A 25,979-nucleotide genomic window follows, 5' to 3' on the forward strand; every position below is an offset into this window, starting at 1 on the left:
TACTCCTGTGGGCAAAGTGTGGCCCTGGTTCCAGGTGGTGCCCTCTGAGTGTTGACTTGGCCAGGTATGTGAAGGTGGGGCAGACTCAGGAGTGCTTCCGGCTGCTCCCCAGAAGAGCAACCACTAAGGTACAAGGGGTGTCACTGGGCTACTTAGACCCACCATAGCAGGGCTCCGTTGTTTAAGTTCATGGTCACTGTCACCACTGCACCCACCCGAGACCAGTGCTGTCCGCTGGGCACTCACTGCTGCTCTAAATGCCACCCCGGGCTGAGGGTCTGTAGCCTGGATCATCTGGCTCCCTCTCCCCCGGGCGTGGGCTAGAAGGAGCTGGCTGGCGCCTTCCAGGATCACATTTTCAGTCTCAACTTGCGCCTATGAGCTGTAACGAGGGCTGCTTCACACGGACGGTCCCCGTCACTGATGGGAGGGGTCGGGCATCAGACAGTACTAATGCCCATGGGTTTATCTGAGAAGCTTCCAGAGACCAGACGGGTTCCTGTGCCAAAGGAGCACTCGAGGAGGCGCTGGAGCCACGGGGCTCAGTGGGACACGGGCTGGCCTCAGGGCTGGGTCGGCTGGCGGGAGCCCTGTACATCAACTCCAGGCCAGAGCCACTTCCCGGCGCTGGCAGCCACGCTGACCCCCTTTCGGAGCCCATGGACGGCTCCAGGGGATTTGACAAAGGAAGCGGAATATGGGTTACCCTGACCCACTTCCATTCAAGTGTGTAATCAGCGTGGGGACTTCAGAAGCCCGCCCCTCTTCGCCGGTTGTGCAGGGTCCTCCTTCAGCACTGGGCACTGCAGCCAACCTAAGTGAACACAGGCAGGAACGGGAGTAGGGGGCGGGGCGTCATTCTTGGGGCACACAGGCGCACAGACAGACCAAGGGAGCCTCAGGCCCGGGGTGATCCAGGAGGCAGTAAAGCAGTACCCTCTCAGAGGCCGTCTGCACACCTGTCGGGTGGCGACAGGGTTCGTATCTGCTTCATGGGGCTGTGTGGACCACAAAGCTCAGCCTCCCCCGGCTCCACACGGCCGCTGTGCTATTTTCATCTGTATCCCTATTAGAGACCAGAGCCGCCTTTTCCTCTGGGAAGCGGGATTGATGTCAGGAACTCGCGTTGCGGGGAAGAGCAGGGATTTAGTCTCAGCAAAGGGGCTCTCCTCCCGTGTTCTATGGGGGGAGGCCTGGGGACCAGAGTGGGATTAGACTGGCCGTGCCCCCGCCGCTGCTTCTCCTGCCCTGTGTAAGCCGGGAGGGGGAGGGGGAGGGGGAGGGGGAGGAGCCAGAGCCGGGCTGACTGGGGTGTTGCAGTCAGAGTGAAGCCCACGCAGTGTCCCGCATCTCAGGGGCAGGGATGGAGCCGTGTACCTATACTTAGTTCTATTAAAGCTGGAGACTTGTTTCTGCTTCATTCTAAACTCCAATTCTGCTGGGCTTTTCTGTATCATAGACTTCTTTGTTTTTAAAGGTTTATTTTTCTGGAAGGCAGAGGCAGAGAGAGAGAGGTCTTCCATCCGCTGGTTCACCCCCCAATGGCCGCAACAGCCAGAGCTGCGCTGATCTGAAGCCAGGAACCAGGAGCTTCCTCCAGGTCTCCCACTTGTGTGCAGGGGCCCAAGGACTTGGGCCATCTTCTACTGCTTTCCCAGGCCACAGCAGAGAGCTGGATGGGAAGTACAGCAGCTGGGACTCGAACTGGCACCCACATGGGATACTGGCACCCACATGGGATGCTGGCACTGCAGGCACCGGCTCTACCCGCTACACCACAGTACCAGCCCCAGTATAGATTCTTTTACGAACCTAATGGATCCTCTCTCAGAAAACTGCTTGACAAGATAGATACGGATGCACAGCTGGGCACTTGGCACAGTGGGTAGGAAGCTACTCGGGATCCCTGCAGTCCACATTGAGTGCCTGGGTTGGAGTCTTGGCTCTGCTTCCAATTCCAGCTTTCTGCTAACGTGCACCGTGGAAGGCAGGAGGTAATGACCCAAGTTACTGGGTCCCTGCCACCCACGTGAAAGACCCAGATTGGGTTCCAGGCTCCTGGCATCCACCTGGCCCAGCCCTTGGCTATTGCCAGCACTGGGGGAATAAACTAGCTGATGGGAGAGCTTTCTCGTAAATAAAGTTTTAAAAGATGGACAATTTTTATAAGTAGTCCAGTTTTTGCAGTTTCCCAGATTAAATACCCTTGTTTTAGATAATTTTCTAAACGGGGCTCAGACTTCTGGATGAAGACTTCTACACATGCTTCAGAGCCCTGCTCGGCTGAGCTTTCTCCTCCAGGCCCACATCAGGTCGGCAGCCTCTCCATGCTCCCATCGTCCCTGGCTGTTGTCACGCCCTCTGCTGGACTGTGCACTCCTCTTCATCTTTCTTACGCCTGTTCTGGCCGTGTGCCTGGCACAGAAGTGCTGAAGGGACACAGCGAGCTTCCTGCTTGGAAGGCAGGGGAAGCCGTATCTGATGGGACTTCCTCCGGGGGTGGCTGCCAGTCTGCAGGCTGAGCATCTGTTTTGACTTTGAGAAGACACAGGGCTGTCAGTACAGACACAAGTGGGACGGTCGGGAGGAGCTCGAGGGAAAGCGGTGCTGGCCCCAGATCCCCACTGCGATTAGATGGTCTTTCCTAAAGGAGGGTCAGCAGGAAGCCCATTGCCCAGGCTCCTGGGAGACACCCTGGGATCGGATATCCACCAGGGCGAAAGCTCTGGTCTCCTGGTAGTAGAGACATGCGTGTAAATGGGCACTCGGCCCCCGCTTAGAGACCTTAAGGCCAGAGGGTGCCAGGGGAGCGGCTGCCTGAAGGTGGCTTCGGGGCCCTTGGCTGGGGCCACCTGTCTGCTGGCACTGGCAGGGCCATGTGGGCTCCCTGGCACATTCAGCAGGCTTTGGTGGAAGCCAAAATTCCCTTTCCTCAGGAGGGTTTGCAGGCAGGCAGTAAACTCCTGACATGATTTCATCTAGAAGCTTCTGACAAGGAGCAGGCGCCCTGTCTCGCATGCAGCTCTTTCCCCCTCCAGAAGTTCGCCACTCAACTCATTCTGTCCGCCACGCTGGCTCTGTGGCACAGGTGGGAAGGTGTCAGTCCCGCGAGCTTGTGGACACGTGGGTCTCCCTTCAAATGCTCATGCCAGCCAGGGCTGGGCCAGGCTGAAGGCAGGAGCCAGGAACTCAGTTTGGGTCTCCCCTGTGGGCTGCAGTGATACAAGCATAACCATCCCAAGCTCCGCCCAGGGTGCATACTGGCAGGAAGCTGGAATTGGGAGTGGAGCCAGGCCCCAAGGCCAGGCGCTCCACCATGGGGTGCCCGGGTCTTAGGCAGTGTCCTAACTGCAGTGCCCAATGCCCACTCCCAGTGTTGGCATGTCACTAGGGAAAAGCTGGGAAAGACTATCCAAGGATCTTGGTGGGGGGGTCCCTGAGTAGGCTTTGCAGAAGCCCCATCAAGACAGGGGGTCTGTCCAGAGCTCAGAGAAAACAAACTTTGCCTTAGCAACGTGGAAAGAGGCTGCTGGCTCTTCACGACAGGTCCCTTTCAAAACCAGGAGCACCGTCTTAAGCTTAACACCAGGGCCCAAGGGCTGGAGGGGGCCCACGGCTTCCACCAAGGTTCACAGGGGCCCTGAGCCACTGAGGTTTCTGATGTCCAGGGCACACGCATCAGGACCTGCACTCCCCTCCTGCGCTGTAGGAACTCTTACCACATCTTCCTCTTTTTTGTTGTTGTTGTTGACCCAAGGTTCCCCTCCCCCAGTTATACAATTTGAAAAAAAAAAAAAAAATGGGCAAGTATAGTGACGACAACTTTTGACAGAAGCAATCACAATCGTACTAATAGACTTGGCCACTGTAAACATTGAGATAGTCTCTTCCAAGCTTTTCCTTCTGTTGTCTTTTGAGAGAGCGCACTGAGATCATAGTTGGTCTATGAATAGAGCCCTTCTCATGGAACATGACATCATAATCGTCTCGCTTGCTGTTGACAAGTCTTCCTAAGCGTTTTCTCTGACTGCACAGTATTCTATTATATGGCTGGTGGGCGCTTGTCTATTCTTGTACTGTTGGGCGTTTGCATTGTTCACTTTGCTCCGCTGAGTAATGCAGTGATGAGATCTTTGGCCAAGAAGCTGTGTTTCATTTGGATGACTTCTTGCTGGTAGATTCCTGGAAGTCACAGATGCCTCTGGAGGAAATTGTGTGCCAGAACATGGGCAAGACCCATCTCCAGAGTGTGCATGTGGCAAGAAACTGTGGGCAGAGAGGTGGGGCCAGGCGGCGATGTTTGCCGTGTTCTGCCTTGCGCAGGTCATCCTGCTTGGTGCTGTGGGCATAGCAGAGATAGTAAATGACAAGGCCCAGGGGCCGGTGCTGCAGTGCCATGGGTGAATCCCTTGCCTGCAGCGCCTGCATCCCACATGAGAGCTGGTTCAAGGCCCAGTTGCCCCATTTCCAGTCCAGCTCCCTACTAATGTGCCTGGGAAAGCAGTGGAAGATGGTCCAAGTGCTTGGGCCCCTGCACCCACATGAGGGAGACCTGGATGGAGTTCCAGGCTCCTGGCTTTGGTCTGGCCCAGTCCTGGCCCAGTCCTGGCCATTGCAGCCATTTGGGGAGTGAACCAGCAGATGAAGGAGCTCTGTCTCAAAAAAAAAAAAAAAAAAAAAAAAAAGACCCAGGCTTGTCCCTAAGAAACTTACTGTATCATTAGAACTGCAACATTCATACATGGTCTAAGACAGAGGTGACTGGGGAATCCATGTACGAGGTTCACGATGGAATTGAGTTGTGGATGTTGGATCATGAGAGCCTTCAGACTCTTCACCCACAGAGCTGCAAAGAATTACCATTCTAGGATTGTTTGGAGGGAGACAAATCACTGTTTTCTACCTTATTCTTTTATAGTTTTTGTAATGGAATAAACTTTCAACACTAGACACTAGTGTGACCACTAGAATACACGACGGAGATGGGAGTCAAGGGCTTAGTCTGGGAGGCAGATGCTGGCAGTACCCGGCTCCCGTCCCTGCAGCCACCTACCAACCCCTGTGCATGAAAATCTGTTACCTACGCCTAATGCTGACATGACCATGTTGTGAGAACATCACTGGTGCAGGTGCAGGTGCACGGCCCCTCCGGCAACACAACCAATGCTGTCTCGCCCTCTGCTGGAACCTCCACCCTCGCCTGGTCACTGGAGCCCTGAGAGGGCCTCATGGTGACCAGCCCAGCCCTGCCAACCCGGGAACAGCAGCAAGGGGACGTGGTTCTTGCTGTAGGGCTCTGGCGTTTTGCTCAGGGCCAGGACTGGAAGCACACATGGAAGTAGACGGCCATCACTTGTCTCTCTTTTCTCTGACCCCTGTTGACCACTCCATTGGGAGACCGGGAGTGGCACGTACCAGGCTGCAGCTGTGTCCAGGCATGCCCGCTGGACAGATGTGTACAGCGCAGGACTTCCACCAAACCCCATCTTAGCTTGTTGCTAAGGTCATGGATTTCTGTCAAGTCAGGACAAGCAGGACAGGGGTACGGAGCCTTGTGACCTCGCCCTCATCTGCAGCTGCAGTACCCAGGTCCCCACTCAGGGGTCTGTGTGAAACATGGCTGGGCCGCAGGACCCGGCCTGGGCAGGTGCACACCTGGGTCGAGTAGCTCCCCACGTCTTCTCGCCTAGCACCCATCTTCTCAGGCTTGCTGACAAACCTGCAGTTACTCTCCGAGTTCTGGGTGGCTGTTTGTCCAGGCCCGGCCGAGCCGGTTTCCTCCTCCCCCGCCTCGCTGGCTCCTGTGGAATGAAGTCTTCTCTCATCTCCTGTCACTCTTTTCCTTTGATCCTGTTTCTTCCAGCCCCAGAACCACTTAGCCTCCTAAAGGGCTCAGACAGGCATCTGGTGTCTGCCTGCAATTTATCCGCCCTTTACAGAGATCACATTAGACTGATTCTTACTGGGCCTGAGCTCCACGGGCCAAAAGCAACAACACGACCCTGGGGCAGAGGGAGCTGGGGAGGCACCAGGCGCCGCCCACCCCCCAGATGCCGGGGAGATCTCTTTATGGGAAGAGGAAAAAAACATTAAACAGATCCACCTGTGAGCCCTGCCAGCCCTAATCCAGAATGCAAAACAAACATGCAAGATAACAGTCCTGGGGGTGGAGGGGGAAGAAACAGCCCAGGGGTATCGTTAAGACATCGTCCTGCATGCTCTCAATAAGGGTCCCCTTGGCTGGGGATTTAAGCTTCTGTGTTCTGGTTCTGTCCAAATATGGATATTAGATATGACATGGTATGTATTTATTAGATGTTGTGTATATGCATGTATTGTATAGTGTATCTACATATCTCCCATATGATAGTGTTACTATATTTTAGGTAAAAAAATTTCTGCACACAAAGTCAAACAATTGTACATAAGTGTCATAATTTACATATAAAATGTCAGAAAGTCCTATTTGTATTTTTATCGATGAAGTATTTTACAAGGAAAACATTTGCATATAAAATATTAGACTTATACAGATACCAAATGAAGCACTTCACGTGATATCAGCAAATACTGGAGAAAAACATTTCTAACATGTGAGAGCCCTTTCATCTGTGGAAAATATAGTTAAGTTCCTTTTGTTGCCAAAACCACCCTGAAGTCCATGCCTACCGGGGGTCTCCATCGCGTGCATGGAAAGAACACAAAAGCTCTGCACGCGGATTGCAGTTCTGCCCCCACGCCCCGGGGGGGGGGCACCGAAATAAACCAAAATTCCATTTCCCACCCATTGTTTGCAGTCCCCTCTACCGGCTATTTAAGTAACATTAACCCTTAGTGCTCAAGTCAATCCCAAGGAAGGTAAGTGGGACGACACAGAAACACGCAGAGCGCACGCGCTGACCCTGACCGCTGTCTCCCTCCCCCGCAGGCATCGGCAAGAACGTCATCTGCGACCGCACGGCCACGCCGCTGGACGCCTTCCGCATGATGTCGGCTGCCCACTACTACCCCAAGCTCATGAGCATCATGGGTAACGTGCTGCGCTTCCTGCCGGCCTTCGTGCGCATGAAGCAGCTCATCGAGGAGGGCTACGTGGGCGAGCTGCTCGTGTGCGAGGTGCAGGTGCACAGCGGCAGCCTGCTGGGCAAGAAGTACAACTGGAGCTGCGACGACCTGATGGGCGGCGGCGGCCTGCACTCGGTGGGCACCTACATCATCGACCTGCTCACCTTCCTCACCGGCCAGAAGGCCGTCCGCGTCCACGGGCTGCTCAAGACCTTCGTCAAGCAGACCGACCACATCAAGGGCATCCGCCAGATCACCAGCGACGACTTCTGCACCTTCCAAATGGTGCTGGAGGGCGGCGTGTGCTGCACCGTCACCCTCAACTTCAACGTGCCCGGCGAGTTCAAGCAGCACGTGACGGTGGTGGGCGCGGCCGGGCGCCTGCTGGCCGCCGGCACGGACCTCTACGGGCAGCGCAACAGCGCCGCGGCGCAGGAGCTGCTGCTGCAGGACGCCACGCCCGTGAGCAACTCCCTGCTGCCCGACAAGGCCTTCAGCGACATCCCCGCGCCCTACCTGCGCGGCACCATCAACATGATGCAGGCCGTGCGCCAGGCCTTCCAGGACCAGGACGACCGGCGCACCTGGGACGGCCGGCCGCTCACCATGGCCGCCACCTTCGACGACTGCCTGTACGCCCTGTGCGTGGTGGACACCATCAAGAGGTCCAGCCAGACCGGCGAGTGGCAGGACATCGCCGTCATGACGGAGGAGCCCGAGCTCAGCCCCGCCTACCTGATCAGCGAGGCCATGCGCCGCAGCAGGATGTCCCTGTACTGTTAATGCCCACTGGGGAGAGGAGGGGGCTGGGGCCTCCTGCGTGGGGCCCAGGGAGGGGGAGAGGGGCGCGAGAGCCAGCGTGGCTGCCGGAGCGTGGGGGGTGGGGTGGGGCGTGGACCCCAGACTGGGGGAGGCTGTGGCTCCAGGCCTGGGAGTACCCCGCAGGGGCTGTCATCGCCCAGACCTGCTGCTGTGTGTGTGTGTGTCCAGGCCGCCTTACAGGGGGCGAGTTGCCTCTGCTGCCCTTGGCCGTGGGAAGCAAGAAGGGCTTGCTTCCCTTCCCTACCTCATCCACCCACACGCCCTGGCCACTTCGGCAAGCGTTGCAAGGTCAAGACACTGCATGGCATGATGGCAAAGGGCGGGAGGGAGCCAGTCACCCAGGCACCACCCGCTCCAGCGAGCCTGCAAGCCGAGGGTGAGGTGGGGTGGGTGGCAAGGGGGGAGAAGCCACCTGAGCACCTTGCTCCGTTTCCAAGGGGGAGCGCACTCCACAGCAGAGGGGCCGGCTTTCCTGCCAGTCGAGGCTGACTCCTAGGAAGGCAGGCAAGCCCAAAGCTGGCAGCAGGCACCGGCTGGCTGTGTGGCGGTGGGGGAGGCAGAGACCACCCGGGCCCGCTGACCTCATCCATAGTGGGCACCCGTGAGGAGCCCCCTTACCACACCGTGTGCCCAGGTAGGGTGGGACCGAGGGCAAGTGCTGCGGTGGGCCTGCCACCCTGGCCCCCCGGGGTGGGTCTGGCTGTGAGGTCGAGTTCACACACTGCCTGCTGGGACTGGGGCCAGCCCTGTGCCTCAGTGTGGTGGTGCAGACAGCAGGTGGCACGGCCGAGCTCTGGGCATGGCTTTCACCCTAACACCTGTCTCTCATGTGCAGTGGGGGAGGGACGTTGAGGACAGTCACCCACCTCTGTGCATTTAAAAGGGAAGCCGTCTCTTCCAGTCGATCCTTTTCCGTTGACAGAGTGAGCGAGTGACCAGGCTCTTTTCCTTAGGTGGGCCTTTGCTTCCGGGCTTCTGACACCGAGCGTTCTTGAATAGGTATTAAAGCTAAAGGATGACAATGAACACCACTTTCAGTGTCTAAAGTCTGAGCCGAGAGCCTTCGGAGGGGTATTCTTAGGGCTGATGTTGGAAAACACATCCTGTTTGGTCTCCCGTCTCTGTCTTTTCACTTTCTATTTACAAAGCTTTCATTACAGACAGAGAACTGCATGATTGGGGGGCACAGGGACAGAGGGTCAGGCACGCACACACACAGGTTTGTAATGCTTGGTACCCAGGGTTCCTAAAGTCATTCTTAGAAATTCGGTCTTAAGAAAAACCAAGTCAGGTCGGTTTTGAGGAGGAGTGATCCTCTTGGCTGTCTCGTCTGATCCTTCGGCCCACGGAAGGCATTTGTGGAGGCCGGATGTGGCACCTGCTCCTTGCCAGCCTGCATGGCTTCTGCTCGCAGACTCGCGGGGGCAAACAGGTGTGTCTGGCGGGCAGCTGAAGTTTACACTCCTGTCCAGATAAGACTCAGGGCAGCTGAACTGCAGCCAATTTGAGAGGTCAGGAGGCCAGGGCCAGCCTCGGATGGGTGACATCTGACGATGAAAGGGCCCATCCATTGCATGGCCCACCCTCTTCTTGAGGGTCCCAACAGCGCAGAGCCCCGGGCTGCCCAGGGGTGGACTGGCGGATGTGTCTGTCGCCATGGGCACTGGGCATTTCTAACACACAGGAGCAGGCATCTTCCTGGGGAGAACGGTGCCAGTGCTGGGGGCCTGCCGACAACATGGTGGGAGGGGGACCCCTCTGTGGCACACGCTGGTCTCCGGTTTGTGGGCCGATGTCCTGGTCAGCATCCCAGTTTATCACTACTGCTTCAAAACTGGAGACACGGTGGGCAAGAGGCTTCCAGCACTGGGCTGGGCTCAAGGCTGGGTCCCAGCACTGGTTCTTTGTTCTCCCACAGTGGTTTTTGTGAAAATTGAATGGAAAGAATTTTTTTTTTCCTCTGGCTAGCCTGAATGACTGTAATTAAGGGCAAAGGGAAAGCAAACCAGATGATTCTCTGGGTCTCGTTTTTCTCAGTCATTTAAAACCTAAGTGAGAATACGTCTCTGTCCCTTCACCATACTACTTGGGAGGTTTTCTTCCTCTCCAACCCAAAGGCCTCTGAGCTCAGTGATAAGTGTTCAGTGTCCAAAATAAGAATTCTCATTTGGGATGGGGTTTATAGAAAGGGTATAGATTTCTTTAAAAGCAGCATGAGACTTTTTTTAGTAAGTGTATTTAAATTTAACTTTCTGGCGTGCATGCAGTAAGTAGATGTAGGAATGAGAGGATAGAATGAGACAGTTCATTTCTTCCATTAAAAAATGAAAAAGAAAGCAAATGGCATTGAGATGCTTCTTCAGTGCCCACTTGGCCCCGATTTTACCCCACGTAGGGGACTGGTTGGAAGTAGCAGAGGCTGCAACCATGAGCCCTCAGCAACTTGTTACAGAGAGAAGTTGTCTAGGCCTGGGTGCCATCAGCTCACCTTGACCTAGGCCGAGGCACAGCAATAATCCAACCGCTCTCTGCTTGTTAGATGCATTCAAGGGCCCGCAGTAACGGAGGCAGTGCCATGAGTCTCCCCCTCACTCCCGTCGCATGTGGACGCCTCCACAGCGCTGCTGCATTCCAAGCTCAGGGTGGAGGTCAAGGTTCTTAGGTGGAGGTCACCTGCACCTGGGACTGCCTTGGGCTCACCTAGAAAGTTCAGCATTTGTGAACGCTGGCAGCTTCTCAAAGACTTCTCTCCCCTCAGTGGAAGGGCCGCACTGCATCTCAGAGGCACCTTAGCCAACCTGGCAGCCAATGCCACTGTGTCAGGCATGTCCGCACTCCCTCGTGGCAGACCAAGGCTGGCGGTCTCCAAGGCTCGTCCCCTGGGTGCAGAGCCTTTCTAGTACATGCTCTCCTTTGTCCCAGATGACCCTGCAGTATGGGGTATTGTTACCCCCTTTTTACAAGGAGAAGATAACTTACAACCACAAAGTCACAGGAAGCAGGGGCGCTCGGACCCCACCATCTTCTATTCGAAGCCATGTTGCCTCTGCAGAAAAGGCTCAGGGCCCTGCTGTTCCTGCCAGGCATGGAGTCTGACACCCCCCGGGGCCCTGCAGTAGGCGTGCACACACCCCTGCTGGGCATCACTCCCTTCCCCATTCTGCCAGAGCTCCCTTATAGGGCTGCAAACAGAAGGTAGTCAATGTGTCTTCCCCCTCTTACCCAGTGGAAGGGCCGCTCAGCCGCCTCAAAATGGCCTTAGAGTGCAGGCGACGAGACGGACCTCAGAGCTGGGGACTTTAGAAACGTTGCTGACCACTCGTATGCATGGTCCTTGATCGGATCCGAGTGTGACACAGGACCAAGTCCTTCCTCGGGGAGTGGGCTTGCTCAGTTCAGTTGGTTGTGACTGTACGTTTGTATCTTTCTACTCTCCTCTCCACATCTGGTCTTGGAGCCACAGCTGGCAGCCCTGACCTGTGGTCATTCATGGGTTTCTGATAGGATATTTAATCTCATGGTAGGCAAGGGTCACCTGCACTGCCATGGTATCCTGGGGAAGGAGTAAGTCCAGTCGCATAGGAAAGGGCTTCAGAGTCCAGTCTAGGCATCCCTTCGCTTTTCCACCCCAGAGAGCTGCGGGCAGGCCAAGGGCACTTGCTTCTCCAGTGGCGGAGCCTGGCTGAGAACCCCGGTGCTCTGACTCCAGGTGATGCCTTGCCACCCGCAGCACTGTCAGGGTTCTCAGGTGGGGCAAGGAGACCGAGTGCCATGGCTCGTCCCCGGGCTATGGGTAGAGAAGTTGGCGTTAGAACACAGACCTGCAACGGACCATATTCCCTGAGCTGTTGCAAGTCGGGTTTATTAAAAAAAAAAAAAAAAAAAAAAAAAAAAAACAACCTGACTATGTACTGGCTGTGCTCAGAAAGCTAGCTAAAGTTCTCCATTGTGACCATAATGGCAAATGCTGGTCTCAGATTTGTATTTTATCTGCCAAGGACGGGGACATCCATTCAGATTCTCACCTGGGGGACTTCCTGCAGCCCATTCTACTTCTATTACCCCTGCCTTGCCCCGCCCCACCCCTGGACACAAATCTGGTTTACAACTCTGACTCCATCCACCCACTGCCTCCTTTATCGGACCATTCTAGCCCTGGAGTTTACAGGGCTGAGACCATGACCCTGGGAGGCTTTATTAAAAAACTGACCTCAGAACCCTACACTTCAGTTCCCTTTTTGGGAAGTTGAGAGCTGAGAACATGTGCAGTGTGCTTCCAGAGTCTTGGTGGGCAGCGGGCACGCATGCCCCATCTGTCCCATCCTAGGTGGACAGGCCAGCAGAGGGGACACTCGGGGGACAGCCTGGCTGGCTGGAGCTTCCAGGATTTCTCTGAGAAGCCTTGGGACTTCCACTGCCTCTTGAAAAGGCAACGGGTTCCGTGGTCCCATTGGAGTCTGCAGGGGAAGCCGGTGCTCTGTCCGAGTGACCGCATCCGTTGGGAGTAGAAGGCAGAGGCCCTGCCGGCCTGGTCACCTCCACATCACGGTCCCGAGTGGCTGGAGTCCTCGGGCGGGGCCTCTGAAGTGTCTCCTTCAGGCCCCTAGAAGCTCAGTGTTACACTGCTGACTACTCTCCGCTTGCCTCAGCAGGAACTAGTGAAAAGAACACATGACACGCTACAGCTTGATGCTTAGCACGGCCACCAAGTCTGCCTGCCAGGAGTGTGCAGAGACCACGTGCCAGCTGTGGAGGCCCAAGCACCCCCTCTCCCCTGCAGCCACCACGGGGCTAAGTTACAGAACGGGCCCCTCAGTTGCTCCTTATAAGCGTGATGGCTTGTTTGTGCTGCCAAGTCTAGCTCCCAGGCTAACAGACAAGGCGGATGTTGTCACCCGACCTGTTCCTTTGCTCTCCTCCTCCTCTTTTCAGGCATCCAGACATACTGAGTAAGCTGCCCTGTGCCTTGCCAGGGGAGGGAGAAGCTTCTAGTAACTACAGCTTCCCGTTGGCTGCCTGGCGCTTTGACAGTGCTTCGTTTTTGTTTTGTTTTGCTTTTAAACCAAAATTGCATTGGTTTGGTTTTCATTGTTGAGTATATATTTATTGTTTTACAAACATGAGTATATATATGTATAAAACCAAACATAAAAAGTCAAGGCATGTATACTAGATATTTTAAAGAGTTATTTATCAAGGGAAAAAGGATGTGTGTTATAAACAGAGTCTATATTTTATATATAATGTAGATAGCAAAAAATAGCTTATAAATTATAGAAGGTTTTGGTTTTTTATTGTTAAAGCAAAAAAAAAAAAACTTACAAAAAAAGTCCACAGAAGGACAATGAATGCAGTAGTTCTTAGTGTTTTAAAGGTCAAAGGACGTGGGACGTGGGAGGCGGGAGGCGGCCTCCCCTGCTGGGCCTCCAGTGGTTCCCCGTTCCTGACCCTGCAGCTCAAGCCCACCGTGACCTCTGCTGTGTTGGGCCAGGGCTCCGCGTCACTCAGCAGCTGGCACGTGCCAGGCCACATGTGGCTTCCAGCCGTTCCCAAGTTTGCGGTGATGGGGTAAAGGAATGGAAAAGTGGCAAATAAAGATTTGAGATACAATCCAGTTCTTTCTGATTTTCTAGACTGGGGTGCTCATTTATAGGCCCCTGTCCAGAGTGTGGGATCTGAGGCATGGATGGTGCCTCTAAGGGGTGTGTGTGTGTGTATCTATGTGTGTGCATGTCCATGCAAGCAAGTGTGGGTTTGGGGGCAGTGTTCACAGCTTAACAATGGGAATCGACTGACCTGCCTTTGGTGACTCAAATGTGAGAACTGGAGGCAAGTCCATGTTGTGTGGTTCACTCTCTCATTTTGGAAATACAGAAATGGAGGGGAGCTAGCCTAAGGCCTCTTGGTACATACGTGTGAGTATGTGTGTGTGCATGCGTGAGTGTGCACACAATGTGTGTAAAATGCCAGTCTAGACTAAGTGGATGATGAAACAGACTTTAGACTTCAGGAATATTAGGTATTAAGTTACAACAGTACAATACTGGAGAATTCTAACACCAACTCTGAAAGATACCTTGACAAGCTCACGTCACTATTTAAGAGTTTCTTGGCTTACTTCTTTCCTGGCAGTGTTCAACTCAGCCTTCTTCAGCTGAGCTCAGCCCAGTTTGAAACTTGTATGCCACAGGGGTCCTTCACTGGATGGGGAGAAGGGCTAGCCATGCCTTTCCGCCCTCTGCTGAGTTACAGAATGTACCCAACTTCACACTTTCCCTTTACTCAAAGCCAAAGGCTAACGCTAGAAATACTTACAAAACTTGGAATCTTGTCCTCCACGCCTTAGTGAGCAGGTCTTCCTACTGATGCATTCAAAAATGAAGTCCACCCATTAAGGTGGAACTGCAGCAAAGCCCTACATGCACACAGATTACTACTGCGTCCACACAGCAAGCTTCTACCTTCGGCTTCTGTAAGGGACCCGAGAACAGCTCTAGCAAGGCAGTACGGCAGAGTGCTTTGTGAAGGCTGAAAGCACTGTCCACCCGTGATAGTCGGCTTTTCATTACCGAAGTAAAATGTCCAAGGTGCACTCTTATGAGGGAATTTCAGCTTACAGTTTTGAGGGTTCACAGTCCAAGATCAGAGGGAAGCCACGGGTTTGGCCGTGTGGTGGAAGCAATGGTAGAACACGTAGTGAGGAATGACGTGGTACGCCAGGAAGCAGAGCGCAGCCAGGCCCAAGCCACCTATTAATCACCAACCCCATCACCAGAGCTGCCCTTGGCTGCATGCCTCCAGTGAGCCAGGATTTCCTACCAGGCCCACTTCAAAGCAGCATAATTGGATCTTTCTACCCTCTTGGTACCATTAACCATGACTTGGGTTTAACACCTGCCCAAGTTCAGAAGCCAAATCCTGTTGAAACCACCCCAATGTAAGGGATTGTCACCACGAGATTCAGCTAAGTTTCTCCCTAAAGGTGCCCTGGGAACCAACGCCCAAAGACTCAGATCTTGGAAGCACTGGTTTGAACGCCCAGCCGAGGGGGAGTTGTTCCTTCACTGCGTGTAGGTGCTCTTTATCAAGTTGGTTTCTCCCAGGGGAGGCCCATTTCTTGCTTTGTAAACCAGGGGTTTCCACCACCTCCTACTAAGGCACGGGCCTCGACCAGAGCTTTCCTGGTATCTGAACTGTTGTCTAAAAATAGTGAACGCAGTTGCATAGCAAGGCCCTCAGGTGACTCTGCACTGGTCAGAAGGAAGTCTGCATGTCCTTCCACCTCTGTCTGCCCACCCTGCTCCCTAGACACACAGATCCAGTTTCACTTCCCGCTTTTCTGAAGTTCAACGCAGTTTGCCACCTGTTGTGCCAAGTCCAGGTATTCAATCTGAGGATGGCTACTACAGCTATTACATGAACTACAAAGCATGCAGAAATCCGCATAGGAATGAAAAGGGGCTGGCACTATGGTGTAGTAGGTTAAGACTCCACCTGTGGCACCAGCATCCCATATGGGCACAGGTTCGAGTCCCAGCAGCTCCATTTCTGTTCAAGCTCCCTGCTAGTGGCTGGCCTGGGACAGCAGTGGAAGATGGCCCAAGTGCTTGGGCCCCTGCACCCACGTGGGAGACCTGGAAGAAGCTCCTGGCTTCAGATCTGCCCATCTCCAGCGGTTGTGGCCATTTGGGGAATGAACCAGCAGATGGAAGACATCTCTCTCTCTGCCCATCTGTAACTCTGCCTCTTAAATATTGAAAAAACAAAAAACAAAACAAACAACAAAAAAAAAAACAAAAAAAAATGACTTCATCTCATTGTAAGTAACAGGCTCCCATCTCACTGACCCACATTCACCTAATTCTTGCCAAAGCAGAAAAAGGCCCCTCTGCTGAAGATCTGCTTCTGCTTTGTGCCCAGCCCTTGTGGAAGGCTGCCCAAGAATTCTCTATGACAGAGGCAAAGAAGTCACCTCATTGCATAGAGCTGGTGCCAAGTCACCAGACACTGTTATAGCTGAGCTAAAACTGCTACAGAAAAGCTGATGGGAGGTGAAGCCATTCCGAATCCGCCGAGCCGTCCTCTCCAGTTCAGGCTGCCTCTGCAACCTTAGCTCGAGTCTGTGTCTACGCAGTGAATTCCTGAGAGATGAGCCGAGACAGGCCAGCCGTTGTGGCCTCACTGTGGTCCAGCCATGGCCCTGCGGGGTGAACTCCAGCCTGCCTCTAAAATGCCACTCTAATTATAGGCACACCTTTCATTGTCTACAGCCTCTGACCACGTGGGATCCAACCAAGCTCCCTTAGCCTTGAGTAAAGGTCAAAGTTAGAAATTTTGCTTCACTGAGCTATGCCATATACATGACAATATGCCCTTTATTTATTTATTTATTTTTTTGACAGGCAGAGTGGACAGTGAGAGAGACAGAGAGAAAGGTTTTCCTTTGCCATTGGTTCACCCTCCAATGGCTGCCACGGCCGGCGCACCGCGCTGATCCGAAGGCAGGAGCCAGGTGCTTTTCCTGGTCTCCCATGTGGGTGCAGGGCCCAAGCACTTGGGCCATCCTCCACTGCACTCCCGGGCCACAGCAGAGAGCTGGCCTGGAAGAGGGGCAACCGGGACAGAATCCGGCGCCCTGACAGGGACTAGAACCCCATGTGCCGGCGCCTCAAGGCGGAGGATTAGCCTAGTGAGCCACGGCGCCGGCGACAATATGCCCTTAATTCCCCCATGTTAAAAAATCTCTTTCTTTAATGTTAGGAAATTTCTGAACTCAGGAGTGGGGCTGTCATGAATATAGACCCTCAGCTTCATTTTAAATAGCACTCCTTCGAAGGGCTTTATTCCTACTAAGGGAAAATTTCTGGTGCAAGCTCTTTTCTCATACATTATTAGAATCATGATAAACTGTGTCCAATTTAAAAAATTAAAGACCAAGCTTTCCAGAACCTTCCTCATCCCTCAGTGGCTGAGTGGCACCGTTCTAGGGCCTCCCTCAGACACCAAAAGTCACAGATGCTCAAGTCCCTGACACACGGGGATGCAGATCTGCACAGAACCTACGCACATCCTGTCTTCGCTAGACTACTTACAATACGTAAGCGCCAGTGCTACGTAGACAGCTGTGGTTCTCTATTGTGTGGGGAGTAACGACGAGAAGTCTGCACATGTTCAGTACAGATGCAGTCAAAACGTCTTCTGTCTACAAACGGGTTGGGTCTGGGGCATGGAACCCCCAGATGTGGCTTACACAGCTACAGCAGGCTGGCCGCACGGGTTAATTCACCTCTTGGTCACGGACACGCTCAATCCTAGGATCATAATAGTCTGGAATGCAGGTATGTGTGGGTGCCCAACTGTCTCCAACTCCCTCATCTTTGGCCATCAGTGCCCAGGGAAGGAGGGATCCCAAGAAGGCCTCAGTGGCTGCGGCTGACGTGCAGGCTGTGTGCATGAAGACAACGGGTTCAGGCTCAGCCTTGGGCTCCCAAGTCACTGTCTCTTACGTAGAGCAAAGGGCTCAAGGGCAGGGCTGTCCACTGAAGGCTCTGTGAGGCTCCCTTGGGAACCGGGAATCACTCCAGACTCCTCAAAGACCAAGCAACAGTCACAGCTAGTGGGATGCCAGGGAGGAGAGCAAGCCCAGGCCTCCACCATCTTTCTAGGCCTCGGAGGTTGCTGGCCTAGGATGCAGTAGCTAAGAGGTCAGGCTGACCCTTCAGAGTGCGAGGTCAAGGGCTCTGGACTTGGCCTTCAGGGTCTATGCCGTGAAGCAGAAAGCAGAGTTCCCCTACAGAGAGAAGATGCCAGTCTGCCCCATACGTGCTAAACCACATGGATCGTGCAGGAGGCGGGAGCGAGGGAGGGGATGGGAAGAACGAGAGGCAGGAGCTGGCGGGTTAAGGGGCAGCCAGGGGAGGAGAGGGCAGGAGCCACGGTGGCCCACACCCAGGGCAAAAACAGAAGAAAGCGGAAACCAGAACAGAAACCAAACCAGATGAGGGGCCAGAGGGCTATGTGTCAATGATATGGAAAGTTCTGAAGAAGTAAACTTGGCTTGAGCTATCTGCGGCTGTCAGGCCTCCATCTCTGCCCGGGGAACAGCCTGTATGAGGAGGAGGGCAGATGAGAAGGCACGAGGGAGGAATGCTTGCAGGAACTGTAACAATCTGGCCGACTCACTCCTAGGGTTGTTCAAAGCTACCAGACCACTGGTATTTGCTGGAAACATGTTCAATGCCAACCACCATGCTAATGAACCCTGAGACCCCACCTGCACGCTGGACCCCTTCGGCTTTCTCACTGCTTTTCCTATTTGCAAATCTTAAAACCCCGATGCAGTCAAGGGTTCAGTATCTGCCATTTCACATTGTCCATCAATCAGCCCCTCCTGGGCCCCTCGGCCACACGCTCCCCTGGGGGCACTGCTAAAGTTTAGCCTTTTAATTTTGCACATACACAGGGCCTCTCACCTCCATCAGGTTTTGGAGAACCGACCCACCAGGCTGCCAAGTACTGCACCTCCCCCTCCCTTGGCAGGGCGTGTCTGAGGAACACTCCCAGCAAAGCCGGCCTCGCCACAGCAGTGGGTGTTCACCAACTCCACCAGCCCCGGCCTCTGCTCACTCACTCCCGGGCTCAGTCCTCCCCCCAGGTCAGCTCTTCTTAGCGAGTTTCCTGGGACATCCACGTGTCTCTCCCTTGCTCACAACCACCTCTTGCTTTCATTCATCCGCCCTTTCTAACGGAGGCCACCCGTATTCTAACGGAGGCCTTCTTGCCCGTATCTCTGATCACCTGACATAGACTATCTCCCTGCTCCCTGCACAGAGAAACCAGGCCGGAGGTAGACCTCTGCCGACCCCCAGTCTCTCCCTTGCTCCCTGGGATCTTGGCCCTGTCCTTCAGCGATGCCACTTCTTCCTGACCTGGGGTATGAATTCAGGGGGTCTCCAAACTTAGATGGGGGGTGGGGGAATGCATCTTGACTCTCACCGAGAGTGAGATTGAGCAGGTCCTGACAGTATGTCCACAGATCACAACTCTATCAGAATCTGCGACGTATCAAAAAAAATCACTTTTCAGACCTTGTTGTTAGTTTTGCAGATACCTTGATTATCTCAAATGATCATAACCACATCTTATTATTTAACACTGCAATAAAAGGCCACACAGTTTTATCAGTTTCTCAAAGGTTGGGCAACTTTATATTTGGACGGATTATTTTGTGGAAACACGCGTGTTGTTTTACACATTCAGAAGCCGTATTTGGAGCGTGCGAGGGCCCACGATTCCCAGAGTTGGTCAGCAGCTCCAGACTGTTCAACAAGGCACGCAGAAAAGGGCAGAGCCCCCAGGCAGGAGAGAAACGGCCTCCACGTTCCTACAGATAAAATCCTTCACCTGCTTAGTGGATGTGACTCAAAGACTGACCCAATTAGCTTAAAATAGACACCGAGAGCCAGAGACCCTGCTGAGTGTTCAAACCTGTGTGCCCAAGGAGATCTCACTCTTTTTCAAACAGCTATGCAGCCGGCCCAAAAGGCCGTCCGAGCTTAAACAATTCCGGGGACCTGCCCCATACCACCCAATTCATCTTCCGCTAGGACAGGGGGGCAGGGCTTTAGAAATGCACACACAACAGGCATCGTGAGAAAGCCCCACCTACGCAAAACAGCACACGATGAACACCAGAGGCCTGTCCATCCCAGACCCGCCCTCTACTTGCTACAGGTAACCCACGAGTGGATCCTGTCCCCTTCCCGAAGTTGTCCAGCTGTGCAAGCACACACACCCTGGGTATACCATTTGTACCGTCTGAGACTTGCTCTTTCTCCCTCTTAATAAGGTCTTTAAAAAAAAAATCTTTCCACATCAACGTTTAGTACGATCAATGCCGTTCTTTTGAATGGCTTGTTAAGTCTGCCTTTAATAATGCCAATTTAAAAGCTGCAAGTTTTGGAGATGGATGGCGCTGGGGGTCGCAGTCACGTGAACATTCTGAACTACACTTAACAACGGCAAGAATTTTATGTCGTGTGTATTTAACAGAAATTGAAGTTCTGCAGGTACCTGAGCGGCAGCGCCCCCTCCTGGCTCGCGTCTGGCCAGGCAGCCCGCCGTCGTGGCGACGCCTCTCTGCCACCCTCCGGAGCCGGCTCATTCAGGAGAAGCTGATCACAAAAGGACGGTTGTATTTCCTTACGCGGACCCGGGGCCGCGGGGGCGGAGAGGGCTCTTGGCTCAGCCGGTCGGAGCTGGCGGCCCTGGTTACTCCGCGAGCGCGGAGTCCTTTCCCGACAGCTCCGGGAACTAGGCCGGGGCTTGTGGAGCCGCTCCCGAGAGCCCCAAAGGTCGCAGGCAGCAGCAGTCCCCGTGGAAGCCTGCCCTCGCATCCCTGCTGCCGCTGCCTTGGACTCTGCGTCCTTGACCCAGGAGCCACGCTGGGATGCGCTGACGCCAGAGATCCAGCGCCCCGTGGTGTCTGTAGGGCTCCGTGCTGTCCCACTTTGACTCATTCCACCAGTATTACCTCGGTTGCAAACCAATCAGGGACACAACGAAGAAAACTGCAGACCAATAGCCCCGATGCACACGGAGGCAAAAACTCACAGTATTAGCAAATCAAACCAACCACCCTCAGATCACTCATCTTGCCCAAGTGGGATTTACCCCAGGGACGCAGGGATGCTTCAACACAGGCCAAGTTCATGAACTGGAAACATCGCACCAACAGAGCAAAGACTAGGAATCACGCCATCATCAACAGATGTGGAAAAAGCATTCAAGAAAATTCAACACCCATTCATGACAAAAAAAAAAAAAAAAAAAAACCTTGAACAAATCAGGTATAGAAGGAACACACCTTCACGTACAGGCAATCCATGACAAATTCACAGTCAACATCACAGTGAATGGGGAAGAGCTGCAGGCATTTCCTCTAAGTTCTGGAACCACACAAGGATGTCCACTCTCACTGCTCTAAGTCATTACAGTGCCGGACATCCACTGCCTTTATTTCCAGCCAGCAACCAGCTCTTTCTGTGAGCCCCTGCTCTTCTCTTCCTGGCCTTTCAAGACCAGTACAGTAAGAAGCCTGTGGTTCACCTTCATGGGACTGCTCCGTGCCCCGCCTCCCCCACTGAAAACACAGACTCCCCTGAACAGCAAGCCGAGTGTTCTAGGAAGGAGGGGCTGAGGAGGTCCAGCGTTTCCCGAGTCAGTAGCTGAACTGTCTGTCTAATCTGTCATCGCTCTATCTCTATATAATCTAGCCTCTATACCCGTCATCTCTGTCCATCCTCCATCTGCATTACCTATCACCTATGTATCGATGTCATCTATATAATCTATCTTCTGTATCATCTATCCCTATCGTCTTTCTGTCAATATCCCCTATTATCTGTATCTACCTCTATCATCTATCTAGCATCTACCTCTTTCTCTATATCTACTGCGACCTATCTATCCTCCATCTATGCTCACTTTCTCCTTCCCTGAAAACAAAATAGTCTTGTGCCCCCAACAGTCAGTGGTGGGACTGGAAGGCTGAGAGAAGACCAATAGTTTCAAGCTGATATTTCATCCACAACACTGTGCAGACAGCCTAGTAAGCAAACTGCAAGAGGAACCGCGGAGCTCGGGCAGAGGACGCGGCCACGCCCTCCCGGCTGTGACGGAGTCACCGTGGAGACCGCAGCTTCCCGCAGCTGGTACAGAGCTTGACCTCCTGCGGCGCGGTCTGTGGATTTAGCGCCTTTGCGCTTGCTCTCATCTCTGTCCCCGCTGCTTCCGTGGCACTCACAGCCACAAACCTGTGTCTGTGGAGACCTGTATTTGTTTGGCTATAGGATCGGCTGCGTAAAACAGTCTCAAGCTAACAGAGGCAGCTCTCCTCCTCCCTCAGGTGGCAGTTGGCGCAGTCTCTGCTGACCTCCTGGGGTCCGGCCGCCTCTTCTCCCACTCGCTCCATCTTCCCAGGGAGCTGTCTCTGTCCGCAGGTCCTGGATGGCTCACCACGGCATCTGCAATCCAGCCAACAGGGAACAGGAAGTGTGTCACACAAATGTCCCCCTCCCACCTTCTGCTAGGACACAGGTCACAGCTACGTGCAGGGGGCACTGGGGAAAGCAGCCTTGCTCCTAGTGACCTATTACACCCCTACATTGGTTTCCCCATGCTGGGCCACCTCAACGTCCCAGTGCTGGGGTGGGTGCTGGGCCCAGAGGCTAAGACGCTAGTCCCATATTTGAGTGCTGGGGCTCAAGTCCTGGCTCAGCCACCAGTTCCGGCTTTCCGTGCATGTGCACCCTGGAAGGCGGCAGTGATGGGTGAGTGGATCTGTGCTCTCTCTCTCTCAAGTTCCAGCTCTTGTGGGACCGGAGAGCGCCATGAGAGCAGGGTGTTGTAAAGCGAGGACACTTCTACACCCATCTGGTTCCCTTCCTGTTTCTCTGGGACGCTGTGACACAGCCTGGGGAGCCTCGTCAGGACACCAGCACCAGAGGCCACATCAGCCTCTTTGCTTTTTTATCCACTACCCAGCCTCAGGTATTACAGCGTCACCAAGCAGACTCATTCCCATGATGTGTCTCCTGGACACCCTGCCCCACGTCCCCGGCCCTCCGGTCACGCCCACTCCTTGCTTCTCCTGGAGCAAAACGTCTCCAAAGGGCTGTCTGGCTCTGTCTCAATGCTTCCCTCCAGGCTCTCTCTCTCTTTTTTTTTTTTTTTTTTTTTTTTTTTTTTGACAGGAAGAGTGGACAATGAGAGAGAGAGACAGAGAGAAAGGTCTTCCTTTGCCATTGGTTCACCCTCCAATGGCCACCGCGGCCAGCGCGCAGCCATGATCCGAAGCCAGGAGCCAGGTGCTTCTCCTGGTCTCCCATGGGGTGCAGGGCCCAAGGAGTTGGGCCATCCTCCACTGCACTCCCGAGCCACAGCAGAGAGCTGGTCCAGGCTCTCAACACCGCGCCCATCAGGCGGCTTCTTTGATCGCCTCAAGGGTGGCGGGTTCTCGATGGTTTTCTCACTAACGTAGCAGGAGCAGTCAACAGGGCTCCTCCCCGGGACACTTTTAAACTTGGCTTCCAGGAAAATCTCAATTATCTTCCTATCTCACTGTTCCTCCCCCTACTTCCATGCAAATCCCTCTTCTTCTTGATCTTTTTGCATTTTTTTTTCTTTTTAATGTTTCTTTTTTAAAAACTATTTTATTTATTTGAAAAACAGAGAGACAAAGACAGAGTTCCCGGCCACTCCTCAAATGCCCGCAACAGCCCGGGCTGGGCCAGATGGAAGCTAAGAGCCCAGAACTCAATCCAGGGCACTAGGTGAGTGCCAGGGACCCAACCACTTGAGCCATCACCTGCTACCTCCCAGGACGCACATCAGCAGGAAGCTGGAACGGACAGCAGGGCCAGGACTTGAACCCAGGCACTTGGACATGGGATGTGGGTGCCCCGGGCAGCGGCTCAGCTGCTATGCTGGACACAAGGCCCTGCTTGATCTTTTAATGTTGGAGCTTCCTCCTCCACCTGCCCAGTCTTGGTGAACTCATGGCTCTAAGCAGACTCTATATCCTGGTGGTTCCCATGTTTATCTGTCCTGCTGGCCCCTCCCTGCTGAATCAGGGCCCAATCAGGAGACAGACACCACACAGGCATCTGACCAGGGGACTGCAGTAATGGAGGACTGGCCAGCAATGGGTCAAGAAAACGCCCAAGCAGCCAGGATCAGGGGCAGGTGTTTGGCACAGCAATTAAGTCCCCATCTGCCATGCCCGCATCCCACTTTGAGTGCCTGCTTTGAGTCCCGGCTCCTCCCCTGCCAATCCAGCTTCCTGGTAATGCGCACCCTGGGAAGCAGCGAGGGGTGGCTCAAGTACTCGGGTCCCTGCCATGCACACGGGAGACGCAGATGGAGTTTCAGGCTCCTGGGTTCCGCCTGGCCTAGCCCTGGCTGTCGCAGGCATTTTGGGGAGTGATCTAGCAGATAGAAGATCGCTTTCTATTGCTGCTTTTCATTTGAAATGAAAAACCAATCTAGCAACAGCAGATATAGAGAACGGCCACGCCCCCTACAGCTGAGGCAGGGTAGACGTGGAAGGACGCACCTGGGCTGAGAGCCAGACACAGCAGGAGCGGAGCCGCTGTGGTTCGCAGGATGGGGGAGGAGTTGGCAGAGCTGCCACACTGATGGGACTTGCTGAGAACTGACCCTCTGCTGGTTGGAACTTGCTACGAAGCCACACGGAGGGTCCTGGAGAAGCCACTCACGAGGCGGAGCCTTGTGCTGCTGGCTGTGCCCTTGCAAGAGCTGGACACTGGGGACTGCACGCGGTGGGGCCTGCCGGAAAGGATTCGCCCCAACCAAGAACAGAAGCGCTTTGCTGCCAAGGTGTCCCCGCAAGGCACTGTGCTAGCACGCAGCACTCCTGCCACAGGCCACAGTGGAAGTGGCTCCAGGGCCCCACCCCCTTACTGCAGGGCAGCAGTGAAACACGGCTTTGGAACTGGGAGGCAAGGAACTGACAGCTACTGCACCCCAGGCTTATGGCCTACCACCAGCTTCACGTTGCCACTTGTGAGTCCAGTAGACGTCTGACTGCCATCACGGCCAACGCTGAACTAGTGCCCAAAGTCCCCTCCCAAACTGCTCTCCTCGGACTTCCCCCGTTCTTCCTGTCACTCAGGTCCAACACTAGGAGATGCCATGGACTCCTGTTCTCTCTCATCCCACAGCTAACTTGTGAGGAAAACCTGTGGACAGCACCTTTAAAAATGTATCTATGGGTCTGGCACTGTGGTATAGTGGGTAGAGCTGCAGCCCGCAGTGCCAGCATCCCATATGGGTGCTGGTTCGAGTCCCAGCTGCTTCTTTTCCAATTCAGCTCTCTACTAAGACCTGGGAGCCCCTGCACCCACATGAGAGACCTGGAAGAAGCCCCTGGCTCCTGGCTTTGGATTGGCGCAGCTCCAGCCATTGTGGCCATTTGGGGAGTAAGCCAGCAGGTGAAGACTTTCTCTCTCATCTCTCTGTAACTCTGCCTTTCAAATAAAAAAAAAAAATTATCTATAATGTGATCGTGTGTCACCCATCCACTGCTACCTCCCTGGTCCAAGTCACTATCACCATCTCTCACTGGAGTTTTTGCAAGAGCTCCTACTAGGCATCCCTGCAGTGATGTGTGTGTGTGTGTGTGTGTGTGTGTGTGCCCCTGAAGTCTGCCCTTCACGCTGTGTCCAACGCTTGCTTGCTTGCTTTCTTTTCTTTTCTTTCTTTCTTTCTTTTTTTTTTTTTTTTTTTTGACAGGCAGAGTTAGACAGTGAGAGAGAGAGACAGGGAGAAAGGTCCTCCTTCCGTTGGTTCACCCCCTAAATGGCTGCTAGGTCAGCGCGCAAATCCAAAGCCAGGAGCCAGGCGCCTCCCCCTGGTCTCCTATGCGGGTGCGGGGCCCAAGGACTTGGGCCATTTTCCATTGCTTTTCCCAGGCCACAGCAGAGAGCTGGACTGGAAGAGGAGCAACCAGGACAGAATTCGGTGCCCCAACCAGGACTAGAACCCGGCGTGCCAGAGCCACAGGCGGAGGATTAGCCTAGTAAGCCACAGCGCTGGCCTAATGTGGTGCTTTCTTTCCTTTTTTTTCCCTTTCTTTTTGACAGGCAGAGTGAGAGAGAGAGACAGAGAGAAAGGTCTTCCTTTTTGCTGTTGCTTCACCCCCCAATGGCCGCTGCGGCCGGCGCATCGCGCTGATCCGAAGCCAGGGGCCAGGGGCTTCTCCTGGTCTCCCATGCGGGTGCAGGGCCCAAGGACCTGGGCCATCCTCCACTGCACTCCTGGGCCATAGCAGAGAGCTGGCCTGGAAGAGGGGCAACCGGGATAGAATCCGTCACCCCGACTGGGACTAGAACCCAGTGTGCTGGCGCCGCAAGGCAGAGGATTAGCCTATTGAGCCACGGCGCTGGCCCTAATGTGGTGCTTTCAATAGGAGTCAGAGCATATCAATTCTCTGCTCAAAGCTCCCCACTGCACCAGGGAAAAGACCAATGTTTGCAGCGACCCAACCTTTACCCTTTCTGACTACTGCTACT

The 25,979-nt window shown here is 54.1% G+C and overlaps 1 protein-coding gene across 1 annotated transcript in view; it reads left to right on the forward strand.

The window, feature by feature from the left end:
* The window catches only part of GFOD1 (Gfo/Idh/MocA-like oxidoreductase domain containing 1), a 116,323-nt gene extending 102,826 nt beyond the window's left edge, over positions 1–13,497 (forward strand). The window contains exon 2 of the mRNA XM_002714180.5: positions 6,929–13,497. Coding sequence (XP_002714226.1) covers positions 6,929–7,848 — 920 coding nt within the window. The 3' untranslated portion in view covers positions 7,849–13,497. The remainder of the gene's footprint in view (positions 1–6,928) is intronic.
* Positions 13,498–25,979: the final 12,482 nt, after the last annotated feature.

This window comes from Oryctolagus cuniculus, chromosome 5, assembly GCF_964237555.1.
Source record: "Oryctolagus cuniculus chromosome 5, mOryCun1.1, whole genome shotgun sequence".
Lineage (NCBI taxonomy): Eukaryota > Metazoa > Chordata > Mammalia > Lagomorpha > Leporidae > Oryctolagus > Oryctolagus cuniculus.